At 37.6% G+C, this 16,362-nt stretch overlaps 1 protein-coding gene across 4 annotated transcripts in view; it reads left to right on the top strand.

The window, feature by feature from the left end:
* LOC126199070 (aminopeptidase N-like) overlaps positions 1-16,362 on the top strand; it is a 585,568-nt gene that overhangs the window by 565,184 nt on the left and 4,022 nt on the right. For all 4 annotated transcript variants that reach the window (XM_049935786.1, XM_049935785.1, XM_049935787.1 and 1 more), the window contains exon 15: positions 15,149-15,218. In XM_049935786.1, the coding sequence (XP_049791743.1) occupies positions 15,149-15,218 (70 nt within the window). The remainder of the gene's footprint in view (positions 1-15,148; positions 15,219-16,362) is intronic.

The raw sequence follows: 16,362 nt of genomic DNA, 5'->3' as shown, positions 1-16,362 counted from the left end.
ACTAACAAAACGATTTTCCATTGTTTAATAAAACTACTATTTATTTCCCTAACTCTGCAAAGTCAAGACTGCTACAGGGCTTTCTTGGAAACTCTGTAAAGTAATATTTTGCAATAGTAACAATCATATTTCAGTTTAGACTACACAAAACTTCAAGGCATCACCTCTGCTTTTATAGAAACACAAGAGTATGTTCACATTTACATGCTGTCAGCTTTGCAAAACTGATGTTTGTGCAAGACAGGGTCACTTACATTATCTGATCAATATATGGGGCATGTCCACCCTTTGCCACTGCGATGACTCAAACTCTGTTGTCAACACTTTAAATGAGGTCTCTGAATGTCTATGCAGGAATGGCAGCCCATTCGTTCTTGAGAACTGAAACCAAAAAAGACAGTGATGTCTAGGACTCTGAGTGTGGTGGAAAGTCGACATTCTAACTTGTTGTAAAGGTGTTTCATTGAGGTTAGGTTGGGCTCTTGGTAGGCCAGTCCATTTCACGAATGTTATTGTTCACAAATGGATGCCCCACAAATGCGTGACAGGCTGCATTGTCATGCTGATACTATCGTCTTCTCTGACCTGTCCGTTCACTGCACACTGTACGTAACACTGTAAAATGTGTTCGTTTCTTCCTGCATTCACTGTTTTCTTAATAGCAATAAGGGCACCACACCCTGCCATAAAAACCAGTGTCATATCGTACCACCAGCTTCTCTTTACTTCACTATTGGCTCTTCACAAGATGTCAGGTTATGTCTCCAGGCACCCCTTCTGTCAGATTGCAGCAAGGTATAGCTCGATTCATCATTTCCAATCACTCATTTCCAATCATCCACTGTCTCGTGACCCCACATCTGTACACCATCTCGAGTGTTACATACCACAAACTACAGATATGTGTAGCTTATTATGAGAAGCAGCTTGACAATTGTACCCCATTCTTTCTATCTCACTATGTGGAGTCACTGTTGACAGCACTCTGTAATTCACGAGTAATTCCTTCCACTGATTTTCTGCTGTTTTTTCCGACCACCCTATGCAATCCTTGACGGTTCCCATCTGTCAATAGTTGATTATGATTTATCTGTGGTTTTTCCTTCACATTTCCATCACACCTCCAAGTGTCAGCTTCAGCAGCTTTAGAAGGCTTGAAATGTCTCTGATGGACTTGTTACTCAATTGACTAGACCACGATGAAAAACACTGAGCTCTACCAACTGACCAGTTCTGCTGTTACTGTTTTTCAGCTGACAACACAATACATCCACCTCCTTTTTCATGGGCTGGTCAACCTCTTATGGTGTCTAGTAGTCAAGATATGGGATTGGCTTGGTAAGTTTGTATGTAATACAGCCCAGTACACAGTCCTTGACAGCAAGTATTCAACAGAAACGAGATATCGTGAGTGCCTTAGGCATAGTCCATATCACTTCAGGAAAAAATCTTACCTACTTAGTCCAGAATGTTATTGAATTTAGCATATGTTAAAATGAAGGAAGTGTAGTAGGTAAATATGGACTGGGGGTAATAAATGAAAGAGGAAGCCACCTAGTAGAATTTTGCACAGAGCATAACTTAATCTTAGCTAACACTTGGTTCAAGAATCATAAAAGAAGGATGTATACATGGAAGAAACCTGGAGATACTGACAGGTTTCAGATAGATTATATAATGGTAAGACAGAGATTTAGGAACCAGGTTTTAAATTGTAAGACATTTCCAGGGGCAGATGTGGACTCTGACCAAAATCTATTGGTTATGAACTGTAGATTAAAACTGAAGAAACTGCAAAAAGGTGGGCATTTAAGGAGATGGGACCTGGATAAACTGAAAGAACCAGAGGTTGTAGAGAGTTTCAGGGAGAGCATAAGGGAACAATTGACAAGAATGGGGGAAAGAAATACAGTAGAAGAAGAATGGGTAGCTTTGAGGGATGAAGTAGTGAAGGCAGCAGAGGATCAATTAGGTAAAAAGATGAGCACTAGTAGAAATCCTTGGGTAACAGAAGAAATATTGAATTTAATTTATGAAAGGAGAAAATATAAAAATGCAGTAAATGATGCAGGCAAAAAGGAATACAAATGTCTCAAAGATGAGATCGACAGGAAGTGCAAAGTGGCTAAGCAGGGATGGCCAGAGGACAAATGTAAGGATGTAGAGGCTTATCTCACTAGGGGTAAGATAGATACCGCCTACAGGAAAATTAAAAAGACCTTTGGAGAAAAGAGAACCACTTGTATGAATATCAAGAGCTCAGATGGAAACACAGCTATAAGCAGAAAGGTGGAAGGGCGATGTACTTGAGGGCAATATTATGGAAATGGAAAAGGATGTAGATGAAGATGAAATGGGAGATATGATACTGCGTGAAGAGTTTGACAGAGCACTGAAAGACCTAAGTCAAAACAAGGCCCTGGGAGTAGACAACATTCCATTAGAACTACTGACAGCCTTGGGAGAGCCAGTCCTGATAAATCTCTACTATCTGATGAGCAAAATGTATGAGACAGCAAAATACCCTCAGAATTCAAGAAGGATATAATAATTCCAATCCCAAAGAAAGCAGGTGTTGACAGATGTGAAAATTACCGAACTATCAGTTTAATAAGTCGTCTGCAAACTACTAACGCAAATTCTTTATAGACGAATGGAAAAACAGGTAGAAGCCAACATCGGGGAAGATCAGTTTGGATTCTGTAGAAATGTTGGAACATGTGAGGCAATACTGACCCTACGGCTTATCTTAGAAGCTAGATTAAGAAAAGGCAAACCTATGTTTCTATCATTTGTAGATTTAGAGAAAGCTTTTGACAATATTGACTGGAATACTCTCTTTCAAATTCTGAAGGTGGCAGGGATAAAATACAGGGAGCGAAAGGCTATTTACAATTTGTACAGAAACCAGATGGCAGTTATAAGAATCGAAGGACATGAAAGAGAAGCAGTGGTTGGGAATGAAATGAGACAGGGGTGTAACCTCTCCCCAATGTTATTCAATCTAAATAATGAGCAAGCAGTAAAGGAATCAAATGAAAAATTCGGAGTAGGTATTAAAACCCATGGAGAAGAAATAAAAACTTTGAGGTTTGCCGATGACATTGTAATTCTGTCAGAGACAGCAAAGGACCTGGAAGAGCAGTTGAACGGAATGGACAGTGTCTTGAAAGGAGGATATAAGATGAACATCAACAAAAGCAAAACGAGGATAATGGAATGTAGTCTAATTAACTCAGGTGATGCTGAGGGAATTAGATTAGGAAATGAGACACTTAAAGTAGTAAAGGAGTTATGCTATTTGGGGAGCAAAATAACTGATGATGGTCGAAGTAGAGAGGATATAAAATGTGGACTGGCAATGGCAAGGAAAGCGTTTCTGAAGAAGAGGAATTTGTTAACGTTGAATATAGATTTAAGTGTCAGGAAGTCATTTCGGAAAGTATTTGTATGGAGTGTAGCCATGTATGGAAGTGAAACGTGGATGATAAATAGTTTGGACAAGAAGAGAATAGAAGCTTTCGAAATGTGGTGCTACAGAAGAATGCTAGAATTGGGGAGAAGAGAAGTTTGTGGCACAACTTGACTAGAAGAAGGGATCGGTTGGTAGGACATGTTCTGAGGCATCAAGGGTTCACCAGTTTGGTATTGGAGGGCAGCATGGAGGGTAAAAATCATAGAGGGAGACCAAGAGATGAATACACTAAGAAGGTTCAGAAGATGAATACACTAAGAAGGTTCAGAAGGATGTAGGCTGCAGTACATACTGGGAGATGAAGCAGCTTTCACAGGATAGATAGCATGGAGAGCTGCATCAGACCAGTCTCAGGACTGAAGACCACAACAACAACAACAACAACAAAATGAATGACTAAGTAAGGAACACATATTTTATTTGTTTTCTCCAAAAAAAATTCTGCTACGAGATACAGCCCTCCAAAGATGACTCTGTGCATACCATTTTGAAGATGCAAATTTTGGAAAAAATTTTAAAATGTTGTATCTCTGGAACAGTTCTAGTTGCTTATGATTATGAAGAAATCCTCTATTTGGACTTATTGTCAAAGTTCTTTTACTATAGCACTCTGGACTTTTTAATAATTTATGTATTTTTTTTTCCAAAAATGCCAATCCATAAATTTTTGATTTTTCTTGTGTTGATTGGTACCATATAGTTCTACATTCCCTGAAAAGAAGAGTTTCCACTTTTAGGTATGGTACATGTTTTCCTTAACTGTACCACACTTACACACCATATCTTAAATACCATAAAAGGGGAAGCGGGATGGAATCATTGTTGGTAGTCACAATTTAAAATTAATACAATTTATTGACATTACATCTTGTAAGGAATTTGACTGTTACAAATTGTGGATGAGCCACTAGATAAAGCTTTGCAAATACAGTTAGAAACCCAATGTACTTGGTACTCAAATAAACAGTCCCTTATTAAGAAAACAGAATTACTGACAACTTCAGACATTCAAACTCCCATATAGGATTTCGCTCAAAATGCATTTAATGAAAAGAATTACCAGTAAAGGGTGACTTAATGACACTTGAACACTAGTACCAAGCTAAGTTCCAATTACATAACATGATAGAACCACTTAAATAAAAAAATACAGCAGAAACACTGATTTTTAAAAATAAATGTTCACGTGTTCAGACTTGTTAATAAAAAAAATTACAATGCCGAACTGCTGCATTATAACTGGTATTAATAGAGTTACTACATGTTGGTGCCCCAGATATTACTTTCCCTTGTGCTGCAAAAGGAACTCAGTGTATGCTATACAGCTTAAGGTTCAGCCAGTTGCCACTCCATAATATTTAAGGAAACAGGTTCATATATGGACAGGTTACATACAATATATATTCATATATCTACCAGCTTAACCCACCTTGCCAGAACTAAACTTTGGAAGGCGGTATGTGAACAACTCCCGGTAGTGGTCAGGTTCTTAAACACCGCCAGGCCTAGATCTCAGATGACATTTCACTCCCCGCCAAGGCACTGGCAAAATCAAAATTATCTGACTGAATCACAAAGACATTCCAACAACTCTGAAACATAGAAACACTTGACAGAACCTTTGACTCGATATATGGGTAAGCGTGGAATGTAACACATTATACTACTGACAAAATCGCAACTTTGACCTTAAATATTTTACACATAGGCAACTGTATTAATCGAATGCAGGCTTTGAAAACGCCAACATAAAATCATTTGATTACAAGAAACACAGAGCACTAGTAAAACTTCAGAGAAAACTTTCAAATAATGGCCACCATTTAACTAGGGCAATTGAACTCTTCCACACCATCTTAAAGTTCGACTATGAAAGTCTCACCATAATAATAAAATTTAAATGCCTCTAAGAGCATCAGGCAACAAAACACTATTACGACCACTTACTTCATATCACATACACAATATGAAGGAGTGGGTTCCACAGTCTCACCGCTTCACTTCAAACTTTGTTCCCAGCGAAGTCACAGAACTTGTATCTCCAAGCTGCCAGTGTCGCCAAAACACTCGACCAATTTCACACCACATCATATAACGGTCATCACGCTCATTCGGCAGCCGTTGACACTCGCCTCCCAGCAAATATCACGAGATCTCCAGGGTTACCTGTCGAAGGCTCACAACCAACAACTTCGCCCACCAACCCGGAAGATAAGACATGCAAAAAGCAAAGATAGCTAGCTCAATCATAATCGATCTCAACGATACATGAACAAAATATCACTGGTGCCAGCTCACCATGGCTCAAGGTTAAACAAGTTTTACAAACAACTAAAATTTTTTACGTACATAAAACTTGTTTTATTATCACATTGTCTCATAAGTGGCCCATAAAAATCAAAATCTAGCCTCATTTAACATAATTTTAGTTTTTAAAGATGAGTAAGAGACTTATTTTTCAATCATTTTAAATGGTTCCAAAATGTATGTGAAAAGTCCAGAGACTTAAAGGTTTCAATTTATACAACTTCTGTGTACTCTGTTTTGTACTGAAATTAGCCATTTGATGAACTAAAAATGTGTTCCACTGCTTCAGAATCTTACTTTGATATAGAGTTGTTGTACCAATAGGAACTGGAGAACTTACAGTCTTCAAAACATTGTGAACACTAAGTGAGCACTGATGGCATTGTTGCTGTCCTTCAGCTAGAAACCTATATCCAGCAGCTTGTCCAGGTGGTAGCATAAAGTTCACTACAATTTTGTTTAACTCATAACTGGTGCCTATAATCTCTGCAATCCACCAGTCACAGTTGTACACACATGCCACAAACACCCCCCTTCTCAGGTTATGTATCTGAATATTATCCTGCTGTTTTTGAGGTGTTGGCCAAATGAATGAAATTTCTTATTTCTTATTTATTTATTTATTTCTTACACCATGGATCCAACTGTGACAATTTCACATGGATGTAGTGTGTGTCAATTTTTACATTGTCAATGACAAGTACTTGTACACTATGTTTACAGGTAAAGAATATAAAGTTACTTAACCACTACAATGATCCATAACACAGTATAATGGAATGAGAATCCTTAGACCTACAGATTACAGGTATAAAACAAAGTAAATTAAACCTGAAAAGGTCATATAACCCAGACTGTTAAATATAAGCAGTTAACACTAAAAGAGTTACATATGTGACAAGAATGTTCAGCTTAATGTTCAATTTATATGATAATACATCATATTTTAAGGCCGTTTCTCACTGTGTTTCATAAACTCTTCCAAACTGTAAAATGACATGGCTAAAAGAAATTGCCTCAGAAGCTCTTTAAATGTAGATTTGTTGGCAATTTCACATTTGATTTCTGGAGGAAGAGCATTAAATATCTTTATACCAGAGGACTGTACACCCTTCTGCACAATCTTCAAATTTTTACCTTCAGTGTGGAAATCATGTTTCCTCCTTGTGTTATACTGATGGTATTCACTGTTACATTTGTATAAATCAGTGTTTTTACTTATGAAACACATAAGTGAGTATATATATTGAGAAGTAGTTGTAAGAATTCCCAGATTCCGGAATAGGCTTCTGCAGCTGCATCTAGGATCTACACCAGACATCACTCTTACAACACGCTTCTGAGCAATGAATATTTTCTTTGCAAGAGGTTGATTTCCCCAGAAAATAATTCCATATGCCATCAAAGAATGGAAGTAACCATAGTATGCAGCTTTTTTAATGCTTAAGTTTGCACTGACAGAGATGATTCGCATTGCAAAAACTGAAGAGCTGAGTCTCTTGTAAAGATCTAAAATGTGATGGGACCAGTTTACTCTACAGTCAATCTTCACGCCTAGAAACTTTGTTACTTCCACTCTTTCTATGACCTGTGTGGCATATTTAACAGTCATTTCTTCCTCAGTTTTGGCAGTTGGGGTGAACTGAATATAATTAGTCTTACTCAGGTTAAGTGAAAGACCATTTGCAGTAAACCATTTCATTAAATCTATAAGAATAGTATTAACAGACTCTTGAACATTTTCACATTTAAGACCATTAACCATTATGTTAGTATCATCTGCAAAGATGGTAAAATTGCACTGAATCATTGAAGAATAAGGTAAATCATTTATAAATAACAGGAACAGTAAAGGACCAAGAATAGAGCCCTGTGGAACTCCACAATTTATGTCTCTCCATTCCGATGAAATCATTCCACCACACAAATTGTCTGACTTATCTAAGACTACTTTCTGTTTCCTCTCTGTCAGGTATGACTGAAGCCAGTTATTTGCTACACCACTTATTCCTAGATGGTCTGCCTTCATTAACAGTATTTGGTGGTTCACAGTGTCAAAGGCTTTACATAAATCACAAAATAACCCTGTTGTCACCATTTTCTCATTTAGAGATTCCAAAACCTTATCTATAAAAGCATATATTGCTTGTTCAGTTGACAGACCTTTCCGGAAACCAAACTGATGTTTGCTGAGAATATTGAATTTATGTAGGTGTTCTAAAATTCTAGAATACATGAGCTTTTCTAGTACCTTTGAAAACACAGTCAGGAGAGATATTGGTCTGAAATTTTTAACATCAGTTTTCTCCCCTTTCTTAAAGAGAGGCTTCACGATAGCATACTTTAGTCTATCAGGAACAATTCCTTGCTGCAAAGAGGCATTGAAAATATGACACAGTATATTGCTTACAGAAGTACAACACTGCTTTAACAATTTGCTAGAAATATTGTCTACTCCACAGGAGTTCTTGGTTTTCATGGAGGCAATTGTTCTTTCAATTTCTGATACTGTAACAGGTCTAATATGCATTTGGATGATTTTGTTAGGGAAAGCATTTCGCAAAAAGGTCAGGGCATCATTCACAGAACCCTTGCAGCCTATTTGCTCAGACACTAACAGGAAGTGTTTATTAAAGATTTCAGCTATGATCTGAGGATTTTGCACAAGATTCCCTTCATGTTTGATTATGAAGTTTTCTACAGCTCTTTTTTTATTGTTCCCTGTCTCCTTGTTAACTATTTGCCAGACAGTCTTCATTTTATTATTGGAGTTATCAATTTCTTTTACATAATACAGTGCTTTTGATGTCTGAATAACTTTCTTTAGGATTTTACAATACATGTTATAATGGCTGATTAATTCTCTGTCCCTTGACCCTCTGGTTGCAACATAAAGTTCTCTCTTATATTTACATGACACTCGAATACCCTTTGTGATCCATGGCTTCTTTAAGGACGAGGAAATATTGTTCCTAACAAACTTTTTAGGAAAAGCTTCTTCAAAGTGGGATAGGAATTCATTTATGAATATGTTGAACTTTGTATCAACATCATCTACTCTGCGAACTGAATTCCAATCTTCATGCTGCAGCTTATGGTTAAAAAATTCCAGGGTCTCTTTGTTCATAAGTCTGATTGCCTTCCAGGATGGGACTGCTTTCTTGACAGGTCTGTAGTCATGTAGAGTGAGGAGCTGTCCATCATGGTCTGATATGCCATTTACTATTGCAGTGACAGTGAAGTTCTGGTATAAATTTACATCTAAAAATATATTGTCTATTAGAGATTGACAGTCAGGTGTGATCCTAGTAGGAAAGTCAACCACTGATGTAAGATTGTAGGAACTCAGCAAATTCTGGAGCTCTACTTTGTTGTTGCATTCCATTGCGAAGTTGACATTAAAGTCCCCAAGTAAGATAATGTCATTATTTTTAGAAAATAAGGTTGATAGTGACAATTCTAACTGAACCATAAAGACTGTGAAATTGGTTCCTGGTGCCCTGTACACTGTAACTACTATTAATTTGGAACTGTTTAATGTCACTTCTATTGCACACACCTCAAACTGTTGGTCACTGCAATATTTCCTTACATCTACAGATCTAAAAGTTAAATTATTCTTAATGAAAATTACTACTCCACCTTTTCTCATGCTATCTCTACAGTAGTAGGTGGCAAGGCTATAACTGTCTATATGTAACATTTCAATTCCTTCTGTAATATGGTGTTCTGAGAAACATAAGATCTGAGCATTGTTCATAAAGTTTTTGTTATTTATGTTAACTTCAAATTGATCTAGTTTGCTTCTTATTCCCCTTATGTTTTGATGAAAAATGGAGAAGTTGTTTGGATTATTACCTATTTTGGTGGTTTCTTCTTTCTCGTGCCTGTGGTTAAAAAATCCTTCAGATGAGGAGGACACACAACTTTACGTTTACCTCCTGTTCTCTGTGATGATGTCGATTTTTCTTCAGTAGATGCTTCCTTCTTTACTGAAGATGATGAAACTGATGACTTGCTTGTTGATTTACCTTGAGCTGATGCTGTCAATTCCCTTGGAGATGATGAAGCTATTGACTTGCTTGCAGGTGGGGATAAGATTGCTGTTGCTGTAGGCTCCAGGGGTTGTACTGCTGTTGCAGCTGGTGTTTCTGCTGGCAGTGATATTTTTGACGAACTGCATGTAGGCAGGTGCACAAGTGGTGTTGCTGTAGGTTCACAGAGTGGAAATGCTGCCTTTTCTTCTTCTGCAGTACATGTAACCATTGAGTTATCTCTGTTTGGTGAAGAAACAGGATCATCTGAGCATCTAGGTACTGAAACTTCTGATCCATTCATTTTCTTCGTTTTTGTTATTAAGCATACTGGCAGAGGGATTACAGCACGACTTTCCACTGTGTTGCAGTTAATAGAATTTAATAATTGTTTGCACATAGCTTCCTTTCCCTGTGTGTTCCTGTGCATACCATGCTTTGTAAAGTGAGCTCTCTCCATGCTGTTTGCGTCAATAAAGGTAGCCTGTGGGAAACTGCAGCAGAGTTTTCTTATTTTCCTGTTGACTTTGTTAATTTCTAGGTTAACACACGAGCTACTTATTAAGTCATGCCTATGTGGAACACTAAGCACGAAAACTTTTATATGTGAGAGTTTTTCCAAAGTTTCTTTGAGAGCTCTTGTTGCATGATGGCTTTCATTACGATAAACATCGTTTGCACCACCTATTATGACACAGACAGAGGAATTTTTTGTTAGCTTTTCACAGTTTTTCACAATCTCGCCAAGAGGTGCACCTGATTTCACAACACTAGTAATTTTGTAGCGAGATTGCATAGCTATCATTATACTGGCTACTCCTTTGGCATGGCTATCTCCTAATATACATATTTCACTTTTATTTGGCACTGGATTGACATTAAGTTTCTTCCCTGTAGATTTACAAGTTAAACTCACTTTTTTGAGGTTGCTGTTTTCATCATTGGCAGACTTAAACATCACACTCGCAGCATTTAATTGTTCAGTAGGCCTGTGTAATAACAGCTTGCTGCACTTGTTAGTATTTGCCAAGAATAATGTTAACATAGGTTCATGATGTTTTGAATGGATCGTTTCTATAGGATTAGGGAAACGATTACAAATAACACTTTCTTCCGAGTTTCTTCTTTTTTCAAAAGAACTTACCACTTTTTCAATGTCGAGGACATATTTTCTTGCATTCTGTAAATCCTGTTTTAAACAATCTTCAACGGATTCATTGTGACCATTTAAAAATTTCGTGAGAGCAGTTACTTGTGGATCACACTGCGCTTGGCCACAACAACATGAGTGATCTGTCGTATTTATTTTACACAAACACGATGAGTGAATCCACTTATTAATCACTGGACACAATCTGATACCTTCTATAACCTCTTCATTGCACAATACGCAATTTATATCAATAATACTACTAAATTTCGCGGAGCAGTTTACTTTAACGTCTATACTCGCCGCCATCTTGCACTGAAGTGTGTGCAATATCAGTTCGCCTATCACTTTGAGTCCAAAAATGTGTCTTCTGATTTCCTTTCACAGGAGTACTTTGTCTGGACCATTATACTTTTTTCTGCTCACGGAATTCCTTGATTTTCTCTTTGGACAAAAAACATGAGGGCCGTGGATGTGTAAGATTTCACAACTCTTGTAAAATCCTCAGCATTCTGAATTGCACCTGCATTTGGTCTGGAGAGATTATGTTTTGTAGGATGGTGCTTCAGCAGGCCACCTGCACCATCACAAGGCCCTTTCCAGGTGACTTACTCAGTTGAAACAGCTGGTAACAATTTTTAAAATGACTATGAGCACCATCTGGAATAATGATGATTTTCTCTCCCCCTGTTTGCAGTTGAAGAATTTTGCGCATTGCTAGCAAAGCATATGCTGAGTCATACCCTGTGTCATCACTTATAACTGCAACATAGGTTGTCTAGTTTTGAAAATATGTCACTCCTGAAAAAATTGAAACCTAGTCATTAGTCCAATGATACCCTTGTACTTCTTGTGGGAAAATTACAGACCAGTTCTCAGATAAATCACAGTGGAGCACTAAACATAGTTCTTCAGCCTGTACACGCCCTTTTGCTACTGCAGTGTGTTGTTGTTGCAATTTCTTCAGATGCTGGTGTGTTACTGCTTTCACTGACCATTTACTAAGTTCATCAATGAAACTGTAAAAGGCAACAGTTTTCTTAATTAGTTTATTTTCTTACCATGTTGCATACGTAATTTCTGCAGAGTTATCTGCTATGTCTTCCAGGCCAAGGGTCTGTAAAGGTAGTCCTCCCTTTCCAGGGCAGTCACCAAATTCTTGAAACAAACAAGTCACAGACTACTAATGACTCATCATGCCAAACCAAAGTGTCATATGTCACTTGCTCCAGTAAGTTCTTCAAAGTTACCACAAAAAGTTCAAAATTCTCACAGTACACACATAAACAGACATCTCTAGGTGGGTGCAGAACCACCCACTTAGGTTGTAGTGAATAAAATTTTGATTTTCCAATATGTGAAGTTGTATAGTGCTCTTATAAATTGCAAAAGTTTCTTTAATACTGTGAGTCATGTACCTCTTCACTTTCACAACTTTGTGACCTTCAACTGTTACAATTATAGTGCCTTTTTCATTGGCACTCTGGCAAGGATGGCCCCATTTATCTTCCAAATAAAATGACTGCACAATTTGAACTTGAGCTGCTTCTACAGGATGACCATAATAGGGATCTGATCTTCCAAAGACTCCTTTTACAGACCTCACATTTCTTGATTTGTCTACCACGTATTTTGATACTGATGTTATGTGGTTCAAAATTGTTTTCTTTGAAAATGTCTCTGGAATAATAGTAAATTCCTGGCAAGAGGTGCAAAAGTTCTTTTGTTCATTTTCTTCTGAAGATATAATTTCTACTTTGAAGAGTGAGGTCAGTTTTGCTGTAGTGTATTCATCCACAGCTTTAGTAATTTCTCTGCACTTTCTTGATGCATAGAGTTTGTGACTCGACATCACTGAACATGGTTTCTTAATGGGACTAACACCTACCTGTGCAGTTGACTGAGTCAGGGCATTTAATTCTTACTCTATTGATGCAAAATCTACATCATCTGCACCACGGGAGGCTTCACCTTGTTCAGATACTATCATAGTTGTTATTCTGTCAAAACATTTGGAACACATAAAGAAGTCACTGAAAACATCTTCACTTTGAAACAGAGTCTTCGAATGAGAACACTTATTCCCAGCCTGAACAAAGTCTATTTTTTTGTTTGTCTTATATATCACTCTTTTATGGATAAGCAAATAGTCGGCACACTTCACTATTCTGTGGCCCCCATCAGAAGACATTTCAAACAGTCCTTTTCACAAAACACACTGCAACTAGGGCAACTGGCAAATTCCTCACGAAAACACAGAACCCACTAGATGGTCTTAGATTTCTTAGAAGCCTCTTCAGTAAAAAAAATTAGCACTGAACAACTACAATACAGAAACCTGCAATGAAGAACCTTGACAAAGAAACTGACAAGAAACTACAACAAAGTGTCAGAAATATCTGCAACAATCAAAGTGAAAAGAAATAACTGCAACAAAGAAAGAGATAAGAAATAACTGCAACAAAAACAATAGAAATAAATATTGTAACAAAGAAATTAGTAAGAAACAACTTTACTGAAGAAATATGTTACCCTTGAAAGTTTAAAAAAAATGATTTTTAAAAATAAAACCTTTCCAACTTAAAAGTGGAAGCTCTCCTTTACGAGGAATATACTACTACATGGTACTAATCAACAGAAAAAAATCTAACTTTTCTGGATTGGCATTTAAAAAAAAAAAAAAAAAAAAAAAAAAAAAAAAATCTGTAAATTATAAAAAAATTAAAAGGGTGGCAGTAAAATAACTTTGACAGATATGTCGAAAGGGAGGATACCATTGTAATCATATAGCAATTATCTTTCAAATAAAAAAAAACTCTAACTAAATATCTAGAACTGTTACGGAGATACAGCATTCTAAAAACATTTCCAAAATTTGCAGCTTCAAAATGGTGCTCACAGTGCCATCTTTGGAGGCCTGTATCTCGGGTCAGGAATTGTTTTGGAGAAAACAAAAAATATGTGCTTCTTACTTACTCCTGAATTTTAACATATGCTAAATTCAGTAACATCCGAGACTATGAACGTAGCTCCCCTGCCTGAAGTGATATGGATTATGCCCCTAGGGAAGTGTGAGGGTACAGCTCTTGTTCTCTATACAGAGTTTTTCAGAAGTGGTGGTCAATAATTCATGTATGGAAAATACAGGCCAAAAGTAGCTAAAAAGCTCTAATAAACATGGGCTCACAAATCAACCATTGCCAAGATAAAACACATTTTCTGGTGCGGTTCATCAGTATCTAGGAACATGTGGCATCTCTAAACATTAAAGCAGGTGTTCAAAATGTCATTCACACATCTGAATGTAACATTGAACTCGTCTCTGAAATGAGTTGCATATCCTCTCAGGCAGTTCTGGGGAATTCTGTAGCTGCTGGAAGCTTGCTTCAATCTGCAAGCATAATTCCTCAAGAGAGTTGACCTTGGCAGTATAAACCACGCTTTTGACATGACACCACATACAGAAATTCATGGGATTTAAATCTGGAGGCTTTAGAGGCCATGCCATAGGCCCTCCTCTACCTGTCCAGTGTTGACAATATGTCCAAGATAAAAGGGAGTGCACACATAAATGAGAATGTGCTGGAGTACCGTTATGCATAAACCACATGTTCAGGTGTTGGTTCAGTGGGACATAATCATGTACATCTGGAAGTAAAGTCCGCAGAAACAGTGTGTACTGCTGTCTGGTTACGCTGGTATTTTTTTGTCAAAGTTGGTATGTCAAAGAACTTTGATGGTGTAACAGGGAACTTTGTCTGATCTCACAGGTCGTCAAACAAATATGTTTAAATCTAGGGACTCATCTTCTGTTAGCTGAAATGTAACTGCTTGGAGCACTGTTGTCACTATTGCTATTTGATGTCTCTGTAGTGTGTTTGTATACATGGCTTCAAAGTTGGCGTGTTCCTTCATTTTTTGGGAGCAGAAGGGAAATGACTAGTATAGTACAAGGTACCCTCAGCAACACATTATATGGTGGCTTGAGGAGTGTGTACATGGATGTAGATGTAGATGTAGATGTTATGGCTTCTTCCAAAGAGGACACCATGCATGCTTGTATGTCAGCAACTGCCATTTGCTCTCAGCACAGAAATGTTGCAGCAATGTTTCACTATGTATTATGATGTCATGAAAGCACTGTGGACAATTCTAATCAGTATCTGTAATTTCATTTTGTAGGAGCAGATATGCAGAAAAGATCATATCAGGACTTGCAAAGAGAGTTACAACAGAAGAGCAGCTTACCCAGGTAAGTAGCCAAAATTTAACAGCTTTCCTTTGTTATCAGATTATTAATCTGATTATAATAAATGTTTTTCTGACAGATCCCACTTCCTTGAAAATCACCATCATGAAACCAATCATGATAATGATGATATCAGTAGTGGTCATAAATAATCACTGTTTCAAAACCCATGGCTTGGTAAGACTTGGAAACTACTTGAAGCTCCTCCCTTTCCTCCTATCATCACCACCATCTCCAATTAACCAACATGGCAATCCTATACCGTGGTCCTCTCACAGTTGCCCAGATTATCACTATTTGTGACAAAACTCCAGCAAATGATGAATTACAAGCAAACATTCGTACAGCATTAAAAGACCATTATTACAGCACATTACATCTCAATGAAACTGCTGAGAATGCCTGCAAAGAAACTGAGTGAGTTACAAGCAAATCAAAAGAAAAAGATGAAACAGCACAAAATGCATATTCAGAAAACATTTTAAAAAAATTGGCTAGGTGGGAGTAGGGCTTGCACAGTGAGAGTTCCATACAAACTTAATTATGCGTATACACTGAGGTGACAAAAGTCACAGAATACCTCCTAATAATGTGTCGGAACTCCTTCTGGCTGGCGTAATGCAGCAGCTGGACATGGTGTGGACTTGACAAGTTGCTGGAAGCCCCCTGCAGACATACTGAGTCACGCTACCTCTACAGCTGTTCGTAATTGTGAAACTCTTGCTGGTGCACATTTTGTGCATGAACTGACTTCTCAGTTGTGTTTTGCAAATATTCAATTTCAATGCAATTCATGTTGGGGAACCTGGTTGGCCAAATCATTCACTCAAATTGGCCAGAAAGTTCTTGAAACCAACAGCGAACAATTGTGGCCTGGTGACATGGTGCATTGCTGTTCATAAAAATCCCATCATTGAATCATTGGAAATGGCCTCCAAGGAGTGAGCATAACCATTTCCAGTCTATGGTCGATTCGTTTGGGTCAGAGGACCCAATATGTTCCATGTAAACAAAGCCTACACCATATAGAACCACCACCAGCTTGCAGACTGCCTTGTTACCAACATCGGTCCATGACTTCAAAGGGTCAGCATCACACTCGAAACCTACTACCGGTTCTTATCAACTGAAATTGGGACTCATCTGA

Source organism: Schistocerca nitens, chromosome 8 (assembly GCF_023898315.1).
Source record: "Schistocerca nitens isolate TAMUIC-IGC-003100 chromosome 8, iqSchNite1.1, whole genome shotgun sequence".
NCBI lineage: Eukaryota > Metazoa > Arthropoda > Insecta > Orthoptera > Acrididae > Schistocerca > Schistocerca nitens.
This window is presented reverse-complemented; position numbering and strand designations above follow the sequence as displayed.